This window comes from Zonotrichia leucophrys, unplaced genomic scaffold (assembly GCF_028769735.1).
Source record: "Zonotrichia leucophrys gambelii isolate GWCS_2022_RI unplaced genomic scaffold, RI_Zleu_2.0 Scaffold_409_45354, whole genome shotgun sequence".
In the NCBI taxonomy this organism is placed as follows: domain Eukaryota; kingdom Metazoa; phylum Chordata; class Aves; order Passeriformes; family Passerellidae; genus Zonotrichia; species Zonotrichia leucophrys.
Window position 1 is genome coordinate 26,873 of NW_026992614.1, and position 18,482 is coordinate 45,354.

At 48.4% G+C, this 18,482-nt stretch overlaps 1 protein-coding gene, 1 long non-coding RNA gene and 1 pseudogene across 4 annotated transcripts; all 3 read right to left on the bottom strand.

Annotated features, from left to right (window-relative positions):
• Positions 1-3,754, bottom strand: LOC135441657 (class II histocompatibility antigen, B-L beta chain-like; annotated as a pseudogene).
• Positions 3,755-3,830: 76 nt separating this feature from the next.
• LOC135441660 (class II histocompatibility antigen, B-L beta chain-like) lies at positions 3,831-8,303 on the bottom strand. The gene is made up of 6 exons (XM_064701213.1): positions 8,162-8,303; positions 7,419-7,688; positions 5,783-6,067; positions 5,176-5,281; positions 4,885-5,072; positions 3,831-3,856 (listed from the first exon to the last, which is right to left on the bottom strand). The coding sequence occupies exons 1-6, from the start codon at positions 8,244-8,246 to the stop codon at positions 3,831-3,833; spliced, it is 960 nt and encodes a 319-aa protein (XP_064557283.1). The 5' UTR covers positions 8,247-8,303.
• Positions 8,304-9,951: 1,648 nt separating this feature from the next.
• LOC135441662 (uncharacterized) lies at positions 9,952-16,335 on the bottom strand. Of its 3 annotated transcripts, none has more exons than XR_010438515.1 (4): positions 16,308-16,335; positions 14,604-14,726; positions 11,834-12,652; positions 9,952-11,380 (listed from the first exon to the last, which is right to left on the bottom strand). It is a non-coding gene; the product is annotated as an uncharacterized LOC135441662 (long non-coding RNA). The 3 variants fall into 3 exon arrangements; XR_010438514.1 differs by having other exon boundaries at positions 11,526-12,652; XR_010438516.1 differs by lacking the exon at positions 9,952-11,380 and having other exon boundaries at positions 11,395-12,175; positions 12,322-12,652.
• Between the last annotated feature and the right edge of the window lie 2,147 nt (positions 16,336-18,482).

The window sequence follows — 18,482 nt, forward strand, 5'->3', positions numbered from 1 at the left end:
CCAACTGGGAAGCTTTATTGGGAGCGCTGGGAGCGGGCACTGGGCGGGGGCAGAGCGCCAGCGGCGCTGGGGGGGACACGGGACCCCCCCAGAATCAGCGGAGCGGGGACGGAGCGGGGGGTCCCGGCCGGGCCCGAGCCCACGGGGAGGGGCTGCGGCCGCCGCCGGCTCACGAGCTCTGTGGGCAGAGAAAAGGGGGTGACACCGGGCTGGGGGCCCCGGCGGGAGCGCGCACGGGGCTCCGCCACGGCGGGGACGCCGCCCCCGGCACCCGCCCTCACCTTCTTGCGCACGTAGAAGCCGAGCCCCAGCGCCAGGAAGACCGAGCCCAAGACCAAGCCCCCGATGCCCGTCAGCATCTTGCTGCGGGCGGCGTCCGGCGGCATCTCTGGGGGGTCCGCAGGGCTCAGCGCCCCCAAAACCTCTCGCCGACACCCCCAGCCCCTCCCAGCGCCCTCCCTGTGGCCCCCGGCCCAGCCAGGACCCCCTGAAACCTCGCCCCGATCCCTTTTGGGCCTCAACAGGAGCCACCAAAGCCCCTCCCGTCCCTCTCAGCATCCCACAGCCCCCTCCCAGTTGGCCCCCAGCGCCCCAGGACCCCCAACTCCTCCAGTCACACCAGCACCCCAAACTCCTCCCAGTCACACCAGCACCCCAAACTCCCTCCAGTCACCCAGCACCCAAACTCCCTCCCAGTCACACCCAGCGCCCCCAATCCTCCCAGTCACACCAGCGCCCCAAACTCCCTCCCAGTGCCCACCAGCACCCCCCCAACCCCATCCACCCTCCCAGCATCCCCAAACCCCTGCCAGCCCTTGCCCAGCCCCCAGCCCCTCTCCCACTCCCAGCCCGCCTCTCTCCAGCTCCCTCCCAGTGCCTCCCAGCACAGCCCAGCGGCTCTGCCAGCGCCCCCAGGGGCTCCCCCGTACCCCAGTGCCGCCTCAGCGGCTGCTCCAGGCTGACGTGCTCCACCTGGCAGCTGTAGCTGAGCCCGCGCCGGGGCGGCGTTTCCAGCAGCACCAGCAGCTGGTAGGTCCAGTCCCCGTTGGGGACCACGTCGGTGGCCACCACGTGCTCCGACAGCTCCTGCTCGCCCTGGAACCACCTCACCTGGATCTCAGCAGGGTAGAAATCCATCACGGAGCAGAGCAGGCGGCCGGGGCCGGGCTGGGAGCTCGAGGGGGGCACCAGCGAGATGGACACGCTGGGGGGCACTGGCAGAGACAGAGAGAGAGAGAGAGAGAGCGGGGACACACTGGGATCAGCTGGGGGGCACTGGGAGAGAGACGGGAGGGCTGGGCTGGGCTGGGGAGGGCAGGGACTGGGAATGGACTGGGAATGGACTGGAGGCACTGGGGAAGTTGGGTGGACTGGTATGGACTGGGATGGACTTCAAGGGTATGGAAATGACTGGGGAGACTTGAATTGCTTGAAGGGGACTCGGGTCTTGGGATGGACTGGGAGAATTTGGATGTTTGGGACTGGGGATGGACTGGGATGGACTGGATGGATGGAGGGGTGGAATGGGATGATGGAATGGATTTGGATGGATGGTGTGGATTTGGGAAGGTCTGGAGAGAGATGAGTGGGCATGGAGGGCACTGCGAGTGAAGTGCAGGTCTGGCATGAACTGGGAATGAACTGGAAATCAACTGGGAATTAGTTTGAGGCAGTTGGAAGGTACGGGAATAGCATTGGGATGGACTGGGATATGGATATTGCAATTTACTATGGGGAATACACTGGGGAATAAGGGACTGGGAAGATTTGGGTGAGTAGAGTCTGTGCATGGAAACTGGGAGGGGATATGGGACGGTACACTGGGAAGAGAGGTGGAGGTTCTGGTAAAGACGTAAAGTCTGGAATGAAGGAATTAACTGGAAAAAGAATGGAAATCGACTGGGAGTGACTGGGGAGGAATTGGAGATGGTCTTGGAGGTACTGGGATGGCACTGGGAGGGATTTTGGTGGCACTGGGAGGAACTGGGAATGAAGCGCGCGGCGCTGGGAGGCCGAGTCCAGCGCGGGGAACTCGGCGCTGCGGGTCTGCCTGGCAACAGCTGAGTCATCAGAGAGACGCGATCTGATTGGCTCTAAAACTTCAGATTCACGCGTCGCTGAAATGGACGCGCGGGGTGGGGGGGGCACTGGGAGGGACTGGGGCTGACTGGAATGGACTGGGAATGGACTGGGATTGACTGTGATGGATTGGACTGGGAATACACTTGGAGGGACTGGGAGGCACTGGGAATGAACTGGGAGGGATGGGGAATGAACTGGAAATGGGCTGAATATGAGTGGGATGGCACTGGGATCACACAAGGCGGGACTGGGAATGAACTGGGATGGACTGGGAAAGGACTAGGAGCGACGGGAGGACATAACTGGAATAGACTGGGAGGAATCTGGGGTGGACCTGAGAGCAGTGGAGGGGATGGGGGTTACTGGAGAGAGGGGAGATGTCGAACCAGGAATGGGGATTGAATGGAATGGGTTGAAGGGGCCTGGGAGGACGGGAAGGCACTGAGTGGCACTGAGAAAGATGGGAGGGGTACTCGGCAAAGGAGAGAGGATGGACGTCGGAGAAAACTGGGAATGAACGGGAATAGACTGGGGATGACTGGGAATGGACTGGAATGAAGGAATGGACTGGAGGGACTTGGATGGACTGGAGGGCTGGGAGGAAGTGGAAGACACTGGGAATGGACTGGGAATCGACTGGGGTGGACTGGGAGGGACTGGGAATGGAATGGGAGGGTCTGGGAATATACTGGAAGGGACTGGGAGGGACTGGGATTGACTGGGATGGTCACTGGCAGGGCAGGGCCCGAGGGGACACGCTCTGCCCCGCGCTCACCTCGGCGCTCCGTGATGAACGGGCGGGACCCCTCGTAGTTGTGCCGGCAGTACGTGTCCACCGCAGCCCGCATGTACTCCAGTATGGCCGGGTCGCTGTTCAAGCGCTTGGCAACCCTCTCCCCATAGGGGGTGAACCCCACCCAGTACCCCACGTCGCTGTCGAACATCACCTCCTGCACCCGGTTGTAGATTGACCTATGCACGTACCTCACCTTCTCCGTGCCGTTAATGAAGTGACACTCGAACATTGGCATGTTCTGGAACACCGCTGTGAGTGCAGCAGACAGCCCCGAGGTTGCCCTCCCAGCACCCCCAGCAGCACCCCCAGAGCTTCGGGGGCCACCCCGGATCCCCACTCCGCACCCCCTGTGCCCCACGGCCGCCATGGGACCCTCCTGCCCGCGCTGCCGCTTCCTCTTTGCCGCCCTTCCCCCATTTCCCCTCCCACATCCTCTCCCTCCCACCTCCGGCCGCTCCCCAAATCACTTTTGGGCTCCCATTTCCCCATTTCCCACAAATCCCCCAATCCCCAACCCCCTCGGCTCAGTTTTGGGGTCCCCCCTCCCTTTTCCCCCTTCCCCACCCTCTCCCACCCCTTCCTCACCTCCACCCAAGTCTCAGCCCTCTCCCGCTCTCCCTTTGGGGGGTCCCCTCCTCCTGTCGCTCCATTCCGGGCTCCCCCTTTCGCCCCCTTTTCCCCCTTCTCGTCCCTGTCCCAGCGCCTCCCGCCCCCCGCTCACCCGAGAGCTCCGCGCCCGCACCCGGGGGGGCTCCCAGCACCCCCAGTGCCACCAGCAGGGCCCCAGCTGCCGCCCCGAGCCCCATGGCCAGCGACCGCCGCCCCGAACCAACCGCGCTCAACTGCGAGAACCAGCCCGGAGCAGCGCGGGGTCATGAGGGACGCGCTCCCTGATTGGTCGGGCGTGGTTTTTGGCACCGCTTTCATTGGTGGGGGTTTTTTTCGGCCTCTCTTAATTGGCCGAAGTGATTTTGCGCTCTTAATTGGCCGGTTCGTTTGGAGCCCGATTTCCAGACCCTCTACCGGCACTGATGACTCATTTCCGCTCCTTTTTTGATTCGCCAGAATTTCTTAGAGAGCTCAATTTTTTAACCCTCTACCCGCCAACACCCTTCCCGCCTCATTAAACTCCGCTCTCCCATTGGCTGAGCGCTTTTTGGGGTGCTGCTCCCCCGTTCCCAGTGCCCCCAGTTCGGATCCGCGTTCCTGGGAGCAGCACCGACCCTGCCCGGTGTGCCCGGAGCGCCACGGACGGAGCGCGGAGCCTCCCCCGGCTGCTGCCGCTGCTGGCCCTGACCCTGCTCCCGATTTTGGGGGTCCAAAATGGGTTTTTCAGGGGGTCCCGGATTTGGGTTCTTGGGAATTTTTCTGTTGTAATCCCTTTGGGTTTTTACTGCTCCCCCTGCATTTTGGAAACGGGGCGAATTCTATAATTCCCAGCTGTCTCGACGTTAAATTATATTTTGGGCTTGTTGCCAATGTTAATGATATTATGTGAACCCTACCAAAATTTGTAACTGATGTTAAATAGACTTAATTCCTTTAGATTTATACTGACCAAAAATTGTACAAAACGGCTAGATTGCAAAAATGTAACAAATTCTGGGAATTGGGTCCAATCCTCTTTCCCGGGTTTCTAGCTCTGATTTCCTCCCTCCTGGTTGGAGATGTCACCCTGCACAAACCTCCCTTTCTCACTTCTCTACCAAATCCTTTTTTTCCGTTCCTGTTCTCCTACCACTCGGGCTCATGTTCCAAATCCTTTCCCGGTTTGGGGGCTGATTTCTCCCCCTGTCCCGGTTGCTGCCCCCTTCTGCCTTCCATTCCTTCTCCTTTCCTCTTTTCCCTTTGCTCCTCCCCCTTTTCCCCATTCTCCCTCCTCCGACGCCGCTCCTCCCCCAGGGCCCATTCCTCCCATCCCTTTCCTATCCCCCTCCCTTTGCCCAAATCGCGTCCCATAGTCCCCCCGCCCCCCCCAGACCCCTCCCCAGCGCCCCCCAACAAACGGCCCCGGGCCCAACTGGGAAGCTTTATTGGGAGCGCTGGCAGCGGGCACTGGGCGGGGGCAGAGCGCCAGCGGCGCTGGGGGGGACACGGGACCCCCCCAGAATCAGCGGAGCGGGGACGGAGCGGGGGGTCCCGGCCGGGCCCGAGCCCACGGGGAGGGGCTGCGGCCGCCGCCGGCTCACGAGCTCTGTGGGCAGAGAAAAGGGGGTGACACCGGGCTGGGGGCCCCGGCGGGAGCGCGCACGGGGCTCCGCCACGGCGGGGACGCCGCCCCCGGCACCCGCCCTCACCTTCTTGCGCACGTAGAAGCCGAGCCCCAGCGCCAGGAAGACCGAGCCCAAGACCAAGCCCCGATGCCCGTCAGCATCTTGCTGCGGGCGGCGTCCGGTGCCATCTCTGGGGGGTCCGCAGGGCTCAGCGCCCACAAAACCTCTCGCCGACACCCCCAGCCCCTCCCAGCGCCCTCCCTGTGGCCCCCGGCCCAGCCAGGACCCCCTGAAACCTCGCCCCGATCCCTTTTGGGCCTCAACAGGAGCCACCAAAGCCCCTCCCGTCCCTCCCAGCATCCCACAGCCCCCTCCCAGTTGGCCCCCAAAGCCCCAGGACCCCCAAACTCCCTCCCAGTCACACCCAGCGCCCCCAAACTCCCTCCCAGTCACACCCAGCGCCCCCAAACTCCCTCCCAGTCACACCCAGCGCCCCCAAACTCCCTCCCAGTGCCCACCAGCACCCCCCCAACCCCATCCCACCCTCCCCAGCATCCCCCAAACCCCTGCCCAGCCCTTGCCCAGCCCCCAGCCCCTCTCCCACTCCCAGCCCGCCTCTCTCCAGCTCCCTCCCAGTGCCTCCCAGCACAGCCCAGCGGCTCTGCAAGCGCCCCCAGGGGCTCCCCCGTACCCCAGTGCCGCCTCAGCGGCTGCTCCAGGCTGACGTGCTCCACCTGGCAGCTGTAGCTGAGCCCGCGCCGGGGCGGCGTTTCCAGCAGCACCAGCAGCTGGTAGGTCCAGTCCCCGTTGGGGACCACGTCGGTGGCCACCACGTGCTCCGACAGCTCCTGCTCGCCCTGGAACCACCTCACCTGGATCTCAGCAGGGTAGAAATCCATCACGGAGCACAGCAGGCGGCCGGGGCCGGGCTGGGAGCTCGAGGGGGGCACCAGCGAGATGGACACGCTGGGGGGCACTGGCAGAGACAGAGAGAGAGAGAGAGAGCGGGGACACACTGGGATCAGCTGGGGGGCACTGGGAGAGAGAGGGGAGGGCTGGGCTGGGCTGGGGAGGGACTGGGAATGGACTGGGAGGGACTGGGATGGATTGGGCTGCACCAGGAATGGACCGGGGTAGTGACTTGAAATTGACTGAGATGGACTGAGAATCTACTGGGGTGGACTGGGGATGGACTGGGATTGATTGGGAATGGACTGGGATGGGCTGGGAGGGACTGGGAATGGAATGGGAGGGAGTGGGAGTGGAATGGTATTAAAGGGGAATGGATTGGGAGGGACTGGTGTGGATTGGGAAGTTCTGGGAGAGGTGAGTGGGGATGGAGGGCACTGCAGGGAGGGTGCAGGTCTGGCAATGAACTGGGAATGAATTGGAAATCAACTGGGAATTAGCTTTGAGGGAGTTGGAAGGACTGGGAATAGCATTGGGAGGGACTGGGATGGACTGGGGAGGAATTGGAGATGGTCTGGGAGGGACTGGGATGGCACTGGGAGGGATTTTGGTGGCACTGGGAGGAACTGGGAATGAAGCGCGCGGCGCTGGGAGGCCGAGTCCAGCGCGGGGCACTCGGCGCTGCGGGTCTGCCTGGCAACAGGTGAGTCATCAGAGAGTCGCGATCTGATTGGCTGAGAAGCGTCAGCTTCACGCGTCGCTGAAATGGACGCGCGGGGGGGCACTGGGAGGGACTGGGATGGACTGGGAATGGACTGGAATGCACTGGAAATGGACTGGGAATGGGCTGGGAGGGACTGGGATGGACTTGATGGACTGGGAATACACTTGGAGGGACTGGGAAGCACTGGGAATGAACTGGGAGGGATGGGGAATGGGCTGGGAATGGGCTGAATATGAGTGGGATGGAACTGGCAAGGCAAAAGGCGGGTCTGGGAATGACTGGGATGGACTGGGAAAGGACTAGGAGCGACTGGCAGGGACTGGGAGTGACTGGGATGGACTGGGAATAGACTGGGAGGAACTGGGGTGGAACTGAGAGAGGTGGGAGGGGATAGGGGTTACTGGAAGAGAAGGTGGGCGTCCGAGAATGAACTGGGAATTGAGTTGGAGGGACTTGGGAGAGAATGGGAATGGACCGGGATGAACTGGGAATGGACTGGGAGGAACCGGGAATGGACTGGAGGGATGGGGATGTAGGGAAAGTGAGTGGGAGAGAGTGGGATAGGCTGGGATGGACTGGGAATGGACTGGGAGGGTCTGGGAATATACTGGAAGGGACTGGTAGGGACTGGGATTGACTGGGATGGTCACTGGCAGGGCAGGGCCCGAGGGGACACGCTCTGCCCCGCGCTCACCTCGGCGCTCCACGCTGAACGGGGCAGCAATCTCGTAGTTGTGCCGGCAGAGCCAGTCCACCGCAGTCCGTTCCCTCTCCATAAATACCGGGTTGCTGTTCCAGCGCTTGGCAACCCTCTCCCCATAGGGGGTGAACCCCACGAAGTGCCCCACGTCGCTGTCGAACATTGCCCACATCTGCCGGTTGTAGAAGTACCTCTGCACGTACCTCACCTTCTCCGTGCCGTTAGTGAAGTAACACTCGGCCGTAAACATCTGCTGGAACACCCCTGTGAGTGCAGCACACAGCTCAGCGGTGCCCCCCAGCACCCCCAGCAGCACCCCCAGAGCTCCGGGCCCACCCCGGATCCCCACTCCGCACCCCCTGTGCCCCACGGCCGCCATGGCACCCTCCTGCCCGCGCTGCCGCTTCCTCTTTGCCGCCCTTCCCCCATTTCCCCTTCCTCATCCTCTCCCCTCCCACCTCCGCCCGCTCCCCAAATCACTTTTGGGCTCCCATTTCCCCATTTTCCCACAAATCCCCCAATCCCCAGCCCCCCTCCCGCTCAGTTTGGGGTCCCCCCTCCCCTTTTCCCCCTTCCCCACCCTCTCCCACCCCTCCCTCCCCTCCCCCCACCCCTCAGCCCCTCCCGCTCTCCCTTTGGGGGGTCCCCTCCTCCTCCCCCTCCATTCCGGGCTCCCCCCTTCGCCCCCTTTTCCCCCTTCTCCCCCCCTGTCCCAGCGCCTCCCGCCCCCCGCTCACCCGAGAGCTCCGCGCCCGCACCCGGGGGGGCTCCCAGCACCCCCAGTGCCACCAGCAGGGCCCCAGCTGCCGCCCCGAGCCCCATGGCCAGCGACCGCCGCCCCGAACCAACCGCGCTCAACTGCGAGAACCAGCCCGGAGCAGCGCGGGGTCATGAGGGACGCGCTCCCTGATTGGTCGGGCGTGGTTTTTGGCCGCGCTTTCATTGGTTGGAGCTCTTTTTGGGCTCGCTCTCAATGGCCGAAGTGATTTTTGCGCTCTCTAATTGGCCGGTTCCGTTCGGAGCCCGATTTCCAGACCCTCTACCCAGCAACTGATGACTCGTTTCCGTTCCTTTTTCTGATTCGCCAGAATTTTTCAGGGAGCTCAATTATTGAACCCTCTACCCGGCAACACATGACGCCCCAACAACGCCGCTCTCCCATTGGCTGAGCGCTTTTTGGGGTGCTGCTTCCCCGTTTCCAGTGCCCCCAGTTTGGATCCGCGTTCCTGGGAGCAGCACCGACCCCTGACTCTGTCCGCAATTTTTGGGGTCTGGGTTGTGGTTTTGGGGGGGGGTCCTGAATTTGGGGTTCACCGGAATTTTCTCTTCGGATCTCTTTGTCCCGCTCCGCTTTAGAAACACAATTTTTTTAACACTGGAGTCAAGGAAATTATTTACTGCTATTTAAATTATAATAAAATTGTGTAAATGTTAATTATATTAGTCACATTTATTATAATAGTAATTAATATATTTAAAACTTGTATAATATTTTAAAATTATGAATTAGATTAATCCTGTTCGGCTCGCCCTCTTTCGGCCGGTCCTCTCCCTCTGTCCTTCCTCTTCTTTCTGGTTGCTCCTCCTCCTCCTCCGCCTCGGGGCGGGGCGAGGGAACGGCGCGGTTCTTCCTCCTCCTCCTTTCTCCCTCCTCTTCCTCTCTTCGTCATTTTTTTCTCGGTTCCTCTTCCTCCCTCCTCCTCCTTTCTAATCCCGCCTCTTCCTCCTCCTCCCCTTCCTCCTCCTCATTCTTTTCCTCCTCCTCCTCTTCCTCCCCTTCCTCCCCAAATTCCCCACCCGGATGCGCGGGCAGCGCTGGGGGCTGCGGATCTGCCCAGCAACTGCTGAGTCATCCGCGCCGCGCACTCTGATTGGCTGCTGCTTGTACAGTGCCTCCTGTGATTGGTTGATTTTTTTTCTCGGCTTTTTTAAGGGTTTGGGGAGGGGAAGTTTTCCCGTGGGATGATCCCAAAAAATGCCCAAATTCCCCGAATCCTTAAAAAAAAATCAGAGAAAAATCTAGAAAAATCCCTCCCCCCAAAAACCCCGAAAATCTCAGAAAAATCCCAAATCCCAAACCCTGAAATTCCCAAAAAATGTGAGAAAAAACAGCAGAAAAATCCTCCAAAAAAGTCCCAAAAATCCCCTAAAAAATTACCCCAAAACCCCAAAAAATGGCACAAAATTCCCCCCAAAAACTGTAAAATATCCCCCAAAACCCCACTTAAATCCCCCTAAACCTCCCCGAAAATCACCTAAAAATTCCTAAAAGACCCCCCCCAAATCCCATTAATCTCCCCAAAAATTCCTAAAAAATTCCCCAAAATTCCCCAAGAATGTCTCCAAAATATTCACCCAAAATTCAAAATAATCCTCTAAAAATCCATAAAAATCCCAAATCCCAAAACCCCCCAGAAGTCCCAGAAAAATCATTAAAAAACCTAAAAAATCCCCCCAAAATACCCCAAAAAATCCCAATAAATTCACCCAAAAATCCGAATTTTCCCCCAAAAAACCACAACCAAACTGGAATAATATTTTCTTTATTTACACCATCCAAGAATTCCAAAGGATTTTTTTTTCTCTTTTTTTTTCCACTTTTTTTTTTGTAATTTTTTTTTTCTTCTTTTTTCTAGGAAAAAAAAAAAAAAAATCCCAAAACCACGAAATCCTAAAAGGGCAACGAGGGAATGGGAAAGAGGAGAAGGAAAAATGGGAAAAAATTGGGAAAAACCCCCAAAAAAGCAAAATAAAACCCCCGAAAAAAAAAGAAAAAAAAAGGAATAAAATAAAAAACTTTAACATAAAAAAATTCCCCCCAAACCCCTTTTAAATTTAATTTATTTTTGGAATTAATTTTAGTTTTTATTCCTGGAGATTTTGGTGGAATTTTCCCAGAAATGAAATTAAACTTTCCCAGAATTGAAAAGAATTTGGATATTTTCCTGAAAAAAAAAAAAAAGGAAAAATTCAAATTTTAATGGAAAAAGGGCGAAAAATTTTGGGGCAAAAAATTCGAATTTTAGGGTAAAAGTAAATTCAATTTTTAGGGGAAATAAAAGGGAACAAAATTTTAATTTTTAGTGAGAAAAAAAAGAAAAAAAATTCAAATTTTTAGCAAAAAAAAAATCAATTTTTAGGGGAAATAAAAGGAAAGAAAATTTTCTATGTTTAGGGGAAAAAATGAAAATTTTTTAAGGATTTTTTTTACCAAGGAATTTTAGCAGGTTTATAAAGGAATTTTTAAGGAATTTTTTAACCTTTTAAAAATAATTTTTAGAGTTTTTAAAAGGATTTTTTCAGGAAATTTTTAGGATTTTTAAAGGCATTTTTTAGGATTTTTTAGCAAATTTTACAGAACTTTTTTTATGATTTTCCCCCTTAAAAATCCCCAATTATGGAATTTTTTTTGCCTCTTTTCCTGTTTTTTTTACTTTAAAACTGATTTGCAAAATGAATTTTTCCCAATAATTTTTTTCCAGGAATTCCACCTCAATCCCTCCCTTTTTACCCCAAAAAATCCCATTTTTTTCCCCAAATTTTTACATTTTTCCCCAATTTTCCCCCAAATTTTTACCTTTTTTTTTTCCCAATTATTTTACATTTTCTCCAGAAATTTTTCATTTTTTTTTTCCAGGAATTCCACCTCCAATTCTCCATTCCCTCCCAAAAAAATCCCATTTTTACCCATTAAAAATCCCATTTTTTCCCAGATTTTTCCATTTTCTGCAGGAATTTTTCATTTTTCTCCAGGAATTTTTTTTTCTGGGAATTTTTCCAGGAATTCCACCTCCAATTCTCCATTCCCTCCCAAAAAAATCCCATTTTTCCCAATTTCTTTTTACATTTTTTCCCCAATTTTTTAACATTTCTTTCCCAATTTTTTGTATTTTCTCCAGGAATTTTTCACTTTTTTTCCAGGAATTTTTTTCCAGGAATTTTTCCAGGAATTCCACCTCAACCCCTCCCTTTACCCCTCAAAAAATTCCCATTTTCACCCCAAAAAAATCCCATTTTTTTCCCAGATTTTCCCACTTTCTGCAGGAATTTTTCATTTTTCTCCAGGAATTTTTTTTCTGGGAATTTTTCCAGGAATTCCACCTCCAATTCTCCATTCCCTCCCAAAAAAATCCCATTTTTCCCAATTTCTTTTTACATTTTTTCCCCAATTTTTTTACATTTCTTTCCCAATTTTTAATATTTTCTCCAGGAATTTTTATTTTTTCTCCAGGAATTTTTTTTCTGGGAATTTTTCCAGGAATTCCACTTCAACCCCTCCCATTTTTCCCCCAAAATTCCATTTTTCCTCAAAAAAAATCCCATTTTTTCCCAGATTTTCTCATTTTCTCCAGCAATTTTTCATTTTCTTCCAGGATTTTTTTTTCTGGGAATTTTTCCAGGAATTCCACCGCCAATTCTCCATTCCCTCCCAAAAATTCCCATTTTTCTCAAAAAAAATCCCATTTCCCCCCCAAATTTTTACATATTTCCCTCAAATTTTTCCATTTTCTCCAGGAATTTTTCATTTTTTTCCAGGAATTTTCTTTCTGGGCATTTTTCCAGGAATTCCACCTCCAATTCTCCATTCCCTCCCAAAAAATCCCATTTTTCTCAATTTTTTTACTTTTTTTCCCAATTTTTTTACATTTTTTTCCCAATTTTTTATATTTTCTCCAGGAATTTTTCACTTTTTTTCCAGGAATTTTTTTCTGGGAATTTTTCCAGGAATTCCACCTCCAATTCTCCATTCCCTCCCAAAAATTCCCATTTTTCTCAAAAAAAATCCCATTTTCCCCCCAAATTTTTACATATTTCCCTCAAATTTTTCCATTTTCTCCAGGAATTTTTCATTTTTTTCCAGGAATTTTTTTTCTGGGCATTTTTCCAGGAACTCCACCTCCCAAATAAATCCCATTTTTCCCCTCAAAAAAAAATCCCATTTTCACCCCAAAAAAACCCCATTTTTCCCCCAAATTTTTACATTTTTCCCCCAAATTTTTACATTTTTCCCCCGTTTTTTTTACGTTTTTTCCCGGGAATTCTTCAGTTTTTTTGCCAGGATTTTTTTTGTGTTTTTTTCCAAGGATTTTGGGTGGGAATTCAGGCGGAATCCGAGTCGCTGGTGTCCGAGGAGGAGGAGGAGGAGGAAGAGCTGCTCGAGTCCGAGCTGGAGCTGGAGGCGCTCAAACGCGACGCGGCCGCCGCCGCCGACTCCGGCTTCTCGTTGGCTGAAAAATGGGAAAAAATCCACAAAAAATTGGGAAAAATTCCCTCAAAATTCAGATTTTTATCCCACCCAAAAATCCCAAAAAATTCCCAAAAAATTCTGATTTTTTAGCGATTTTTTGGGATTTTTTTAGCCAAATTCAGCTGCCAAACGCATCCCAAAATTCCCTAAATTCCTCAAATTCCCAATCCCAAAATTTCAATCCCAATCCCAAAATCCCAAGATTCCAAATCCTAAAATTTTAATCCCAAAATTCCCAATCCCACAATTTCCGCCATTGCCGCCGACTCCGGCTTCTCGTTGGCTAAAAAATGGGAAAAAATCCACAAAAAATTGGGAAAAATTCCCTCAAAATTCAGATTTTTATCCCACCTAAAATTCCCCAAAATTCCCAAAAAAAATCCCAAAAAATTCCCAAAAAATTCCCATTTTTCAACCATTTTTTGCTTTTTTTTGGCTAAATTCAGCTGCCCAATCCATCCAAAATTCCCAAATTTCTCAATCCCAAAATTCCCAGATTTTTGGACCATTTTTGGAGGAATTATTCCCAAAAAAATCCCAAAATTCTGAACCTTTTATTGACAAATAAAATTTTAATCCCAATCCCAAAATTCCCAATCCCAGAAATTTCGTTGCCGACTCCGGCTTCTCGTTGGCTAAAAAAGGGAAAAAATCCACAAAAAATTGGGAAAAATTCCCTCAAAATTCAGATTTTTATCCCACCTAAAATTCCCAACCCAAAACTGCCAAAATTTCCAAAAAAATTCCCAAAAAAATCCGATTTTTCAATGATTTTTTGGGATTTTTTTTGGCTAAATTGAGCTGCCCAACCCATCCAAAACTCCCAAATTTCTCAATCCCAAAATTCCCAGATTTTTGGAGAATTATTCCCAAAAAAATCCCAAAATTCTGAACCTTCTATTGACAAATAAAATTTTAATCCCAATCCCAAAATTCCCAATTTCAGAAATTTCGTTGCCGACTCCGGCTTCTCGTTGGCTAAAATGGGGAAAAAAATCCACAAAAAATTGGGAAAAATTCCCTCAAAATTCAGTTTTTTATCCCACCTAAAATTCCCCAAAAATTCCTGAAAATTCCCAAAAAAATCCCATTTTTTAGCTATTTTTTTGGGTTTTTTTGGCCAAATTCAGCTGCCCAACCCATCCCAAATTCCTCAAATTCCCAATTCCCAAAATTCCCAAAAATTCCCTCTTTCCCAACCTTTTTTTGAGCGTTTTTGGATGAAATTATTCCCAAAAATACAATTTTTTTTCATTTTTTTCCCCCTAGAATTCAATATCCTACCCCATCCTAAATCCCAAAAAATCCCCAAATTTCCAATCCCAGATTTCCAAAAATTCCCAAATTTCCAATCCCAAAATTCCCAAAATTCCCTGGAATTCTGGACCCTTTTCCAGGAATTTTTAGTGAAATTAATCCCCCAAAAAATCCAAATTTTGGAGCCATTTTTGGTGAAAAAATCCCCAAAAAATTCAATTTTTGACCTTTTTTCATGGGGTTTTTTCCCAAAATTTCGTTTCCTACCCCACCCAAAATTCCCCAAATTCCCAGAATTCCTAAAAATTCCCAAAATTTCAGTTTTCCAACCCTTTTTTGGGGGTTTTTTGGCCGAGTTGAGCTGCCCAACTCATCCCAGAAGCCCAAAAAACCTCCAAAAATCCCCAAATTTCCAATCCCAGAATTCCCAAAATTCCCAAATTTCCAATCCCAAAATTCCCAAAAATTCTGGACCCTTTCCCACGAATTTTTAGTGAAATTAATCCCCAAAAAAATCCAAATTTTGGAGCCATTTTTGGCGAAAAAATCCCCAAAAAATTCAATTTTTGACCTTTTTTCATGGGGTTTTTTCCCAAAATTTCGTTTCCTACCCCACCCAAAATTCCCCAAATTCCCAGAATTCCTAAAAATTCCCAAAATTTCAGTTTTCCAACCCTTTTTTGGGGGTTTTTTGGCCGAGTTGAGCTGCCCGCTGACGTCCTGCAGTCGCTTCTCCAGCTCCCGTTTCTTCTCCAGGGCCAGCTCCTCTTTCGTCTTCCCCACCGGCTTCTTCAGGGCTGGAAAATTCCAGAAAAGTCAGGAAAAAATGGGAAAAATTAAGGGAAAAGTTGGGGAAAATTGGGGGGAAATTGCAAAAAAAATTGGAGAAAAATGGGTGAAAAAATGGGAGAAAAATTGGCAAAAATGGGAGAAAAATCCCAGAAAAATCACAAAAAATTCCAGAAAAATCCCCAAAAAATCTCCCCAAAATTATCCAAAAATCCCTAAAGAAATCCTAAAAAATCATTAAAAAATCCCCCAAAAAATCTAAGAAAAATCTCCAAAAAATCCCCCAAAAAATCCGAGAAAAATCACAAAAAATTCCAGAAAAATCCCCAAAAAAATCCCCAAAATCATCCAAAAATCCCTAAAAAAATCCTAAAAAATCATTAAAAAATCCCCCAAAAATCAGAGAAAAATCCCCAAAAAATCTCCCCAAAATAATCCAAAAATCCCTAAAGAAATCCTAAAAAATCATTAAAAAATCCCCAAAAAAATCTAAGAAAAATCTCCAAAAAATCCCTCAGAAAAGTCAGGAAAAAATGGGAAAATTTGGGGAAAAGTTGGGGAAAATTGGAGGGAAATTGCAAAAAAAATTGGAGAAAAATGGGTGAAAAATCGCCAAAAATCCCAGTAAAATCCAGGAAAAAATTGGAGAAAAATCCCTCAAAAAAATTGCAAAAAAAATCCTCAAAAGTCCTGCCCCTCAGTCCCAATAAAACCTAAAAAAATTTTGGGAAAATCACTTTAAAATCTGAGAAAAATCCCCAGAAAAATAAAAAAAAAATGCAGAAAAATCCCCCCAAAATACCCAGAATATTGCAGAAAAACCACTAAAAAACAGCAGGAAAACCCCAGAAAAAGAATAAAATAAATCCCAATAAACCCCAAAAAACTGCAGAAAAATCCTTGAAAAAAATCGGAGAAAAATCCCCAAAATCACAGAAAAATCCCCCAAAAATTCCCCTGAAGTCATAAAAAAACCCCAAAAATCATTATAAAATCCCCTAAAAATTCTCCCAAAAATCTTGAAAATAATCCCCAAAAATCTCTGAAAACTCCTACAAAAATCATCAAAAAAATTGGTGAAAAATAAAAAAAATCCTGAAAAAATATAAAAAAAAAAAATTTAAAATCCCCAAGAAATCACTACAAATCCCTCAAAAAATCCCCCAAAAATCTTAATAAACTGCAATAAAATCCTCAGAAATGCCCTGAAAAATCCCCCAAAAAACCTTCGGAAAAGTGCAGAAAAATCCCTCAAAAAATCCTTCCAAAATCCATCAAAAATCCTTAAAAATTCTACCAAAATCCCTCAAAAACCTCTTAAAAACCCCAAAAAATATCTGAAAACCTAACAAAAAATCTGTCCAAAATTCCCTTAAAAACAAAAAAAAATCCCAGAAAAATCCCCCCAAAATTTCGAGAAAAACTCCCAAAAAATCCCCAAAAATCTGCAAAAAATCATTAAAGAAAATCCAAAAAAATGCCAAAAAAAAAAACCCTGAAAAAATCCCCAAAAAATCACTAAAAAATCCCAATTTTTTCCCTGAAAAACCCCAATTTTCCCCCCAAATTTTAATTTTAATTTTACTCACTCTCACTGTAGGGTTTCCTGGGTTTCTTAAAAATCATTTAAAAATCCCAAAAAAATCAGAGAAAAAAATCCGAAAATATCCCTAAATATCATTAAAAAATCCTACAAAAAATCTGAGAAAAACTCCAAAAAACCCATAAAAAAATGATTACAAAATCCCCCCAAAACCCTTTAAAATTCCTGAAAAAAATGCCTTAAAAATCACTAAAAAATACAAGAAAAATCCCCAAAAAAACAACTAAAATTACTAAAAAATTTTGCTAAAATTCCCCCAAAAAATCACTAAAAAATTCTGAAAAATTCCCAAAAAATCCCCCAAAAATCCTCAAAAAAATTCTAAAAAATCCCCCCAAATTCCCCAGAAAAGTCCCCTCAAAATCGATAAAAATTCCCCAAACACCCTCTGAAAAATCCTGAAAAAGTCCCTTAAAAATCATTAAAAAATCACCAAAAATTGAGAAAAATTCCCAAAATGTTATTGAAAATTCAGAAGAAATTCCAAAAAAAAAATCCCCAAAAATGACTAAAAAATATGAGAAAAAGTCCCAAAAAATCCCTCAAAAATTGCAAAAAATCACTAAAGAAATCATCAAAAAATCCCCAAAAAATCGCTAAAAAACCCGAAAAAATCCCAATTTTTTCCCCAAAAAATCACCGAAAAAATCCCCAAAAATTCTATTTTATCCCCCAAATATTTATTTTAAATTCCTTTACTCTCACTGTAGGGTTTGTGGGGTTTCTCCCTCAGGCAGGAAAGCCCAGAGCTCCCTGAGCCAAACATCCCCACACGCCACAAATCCCAGAAAGGCTCAGAAAAAGCCTCAAAAATCCCAGAAAAATCCCCAAAAAATCACAAAAATTTCCCGAATAACCCTGAAAAAATTCAAAATAAACTCCAAAATAACCCAAAAATTTAAATTTCTCACTCTCACTCTAAGGTTTCCTGGGTTTCTCCCTCAGGCAGGAGAGCCCAGAGCTCTCCAGCTCCCTGAGGCCAAAACCCCCACACACCACAAAACTCAGAGATACCCAAAAAATGCCTCAAAAATCCCAATTTTTTCCCCAAAAATCCCAATTTTCCCACAAAAATCCCTCCAAAAATTAAATTTTTCATTTTCACTACAAGGTTTGTGGGGTTTCTCCCTCAGACACGACAGCCCCGAGCTCCCTGAGCCCAACATCCCCACACGCCACAAATCCCAGAAAGGCCCAGAAAACGCCTCAAAAATCCCAGAAAAATCCCCAAAAAATCACAAAAATTTCCGGAAAAACCCTGAAAAAAATTCAAAATAAACTCCAAAATAACCCAAAAATTTAAATTTCTCACTCTCACTGTAAGATTTCCTGGGTTTCTCCCTCAGGCAGGAGAGCCCAGAGCTCTCGAGCTTTCTGAGGCCTAGCATGTGCCACACCACAAAACAGCCAAAAAATCACAAAAAAATCCCAAAAAACCCTCAAAAATCCCCAAAAAATCACAGAAAAATCCCCCAAAAATATACAAAATAACCCAAAATTTAAAATTCCTCACTCTCACTCTAAGATTTCCTGGGTTTCTCCCTCAGGCAGGAGAGCCCAGAGCTCTCCAGCTCCCTGAGGCCAAAACCCCCACACACCACAAAACTCAGAGATACCCAAAAAATGCCTCAAAAATCCCAATTTTTTCCCTAAAAATCCCAATTTTCCCACAAAAATCCCTCCAAAAATTAAATTTCTCACTCTCACTGTAAGGTTTCCTGGGTTTCTCCCTCAGGCAGGAGAGCCCAGAGCTCCCTGAGCCCAACATCCCCACACGCCACAAATCCCAGAAAGGCCCAGAAAACGCCTCAAAAATCCCAGAAAAATCCCCAAAAAATCACAAAAATTTCCCGAAAAACCCTGAAAAAAATTCAAAATAAACTCCAAAATAACCCAAAAATTTAAATTTCTCACTTTCACTTTAAGGTTTCCTGGGTTTCTCCCTCAGGCAGGAGAGCCCAGAGCTCTCTGAGCCCAACATCCCCACACACCACAAATCCCAGAAAACGCCTCAAAAATCCCAGAAAAATCCCAGAAAAATCACAAAAATTTCCCGAAAAACCCTGAAAAAATTCAAAATAAATTCCAAAATAACCCAAAAATCTAAATTTCTCACTCTCACCGTAAAATTTCCTGGGTTTCTTCCTCAGGCAGGACAGCA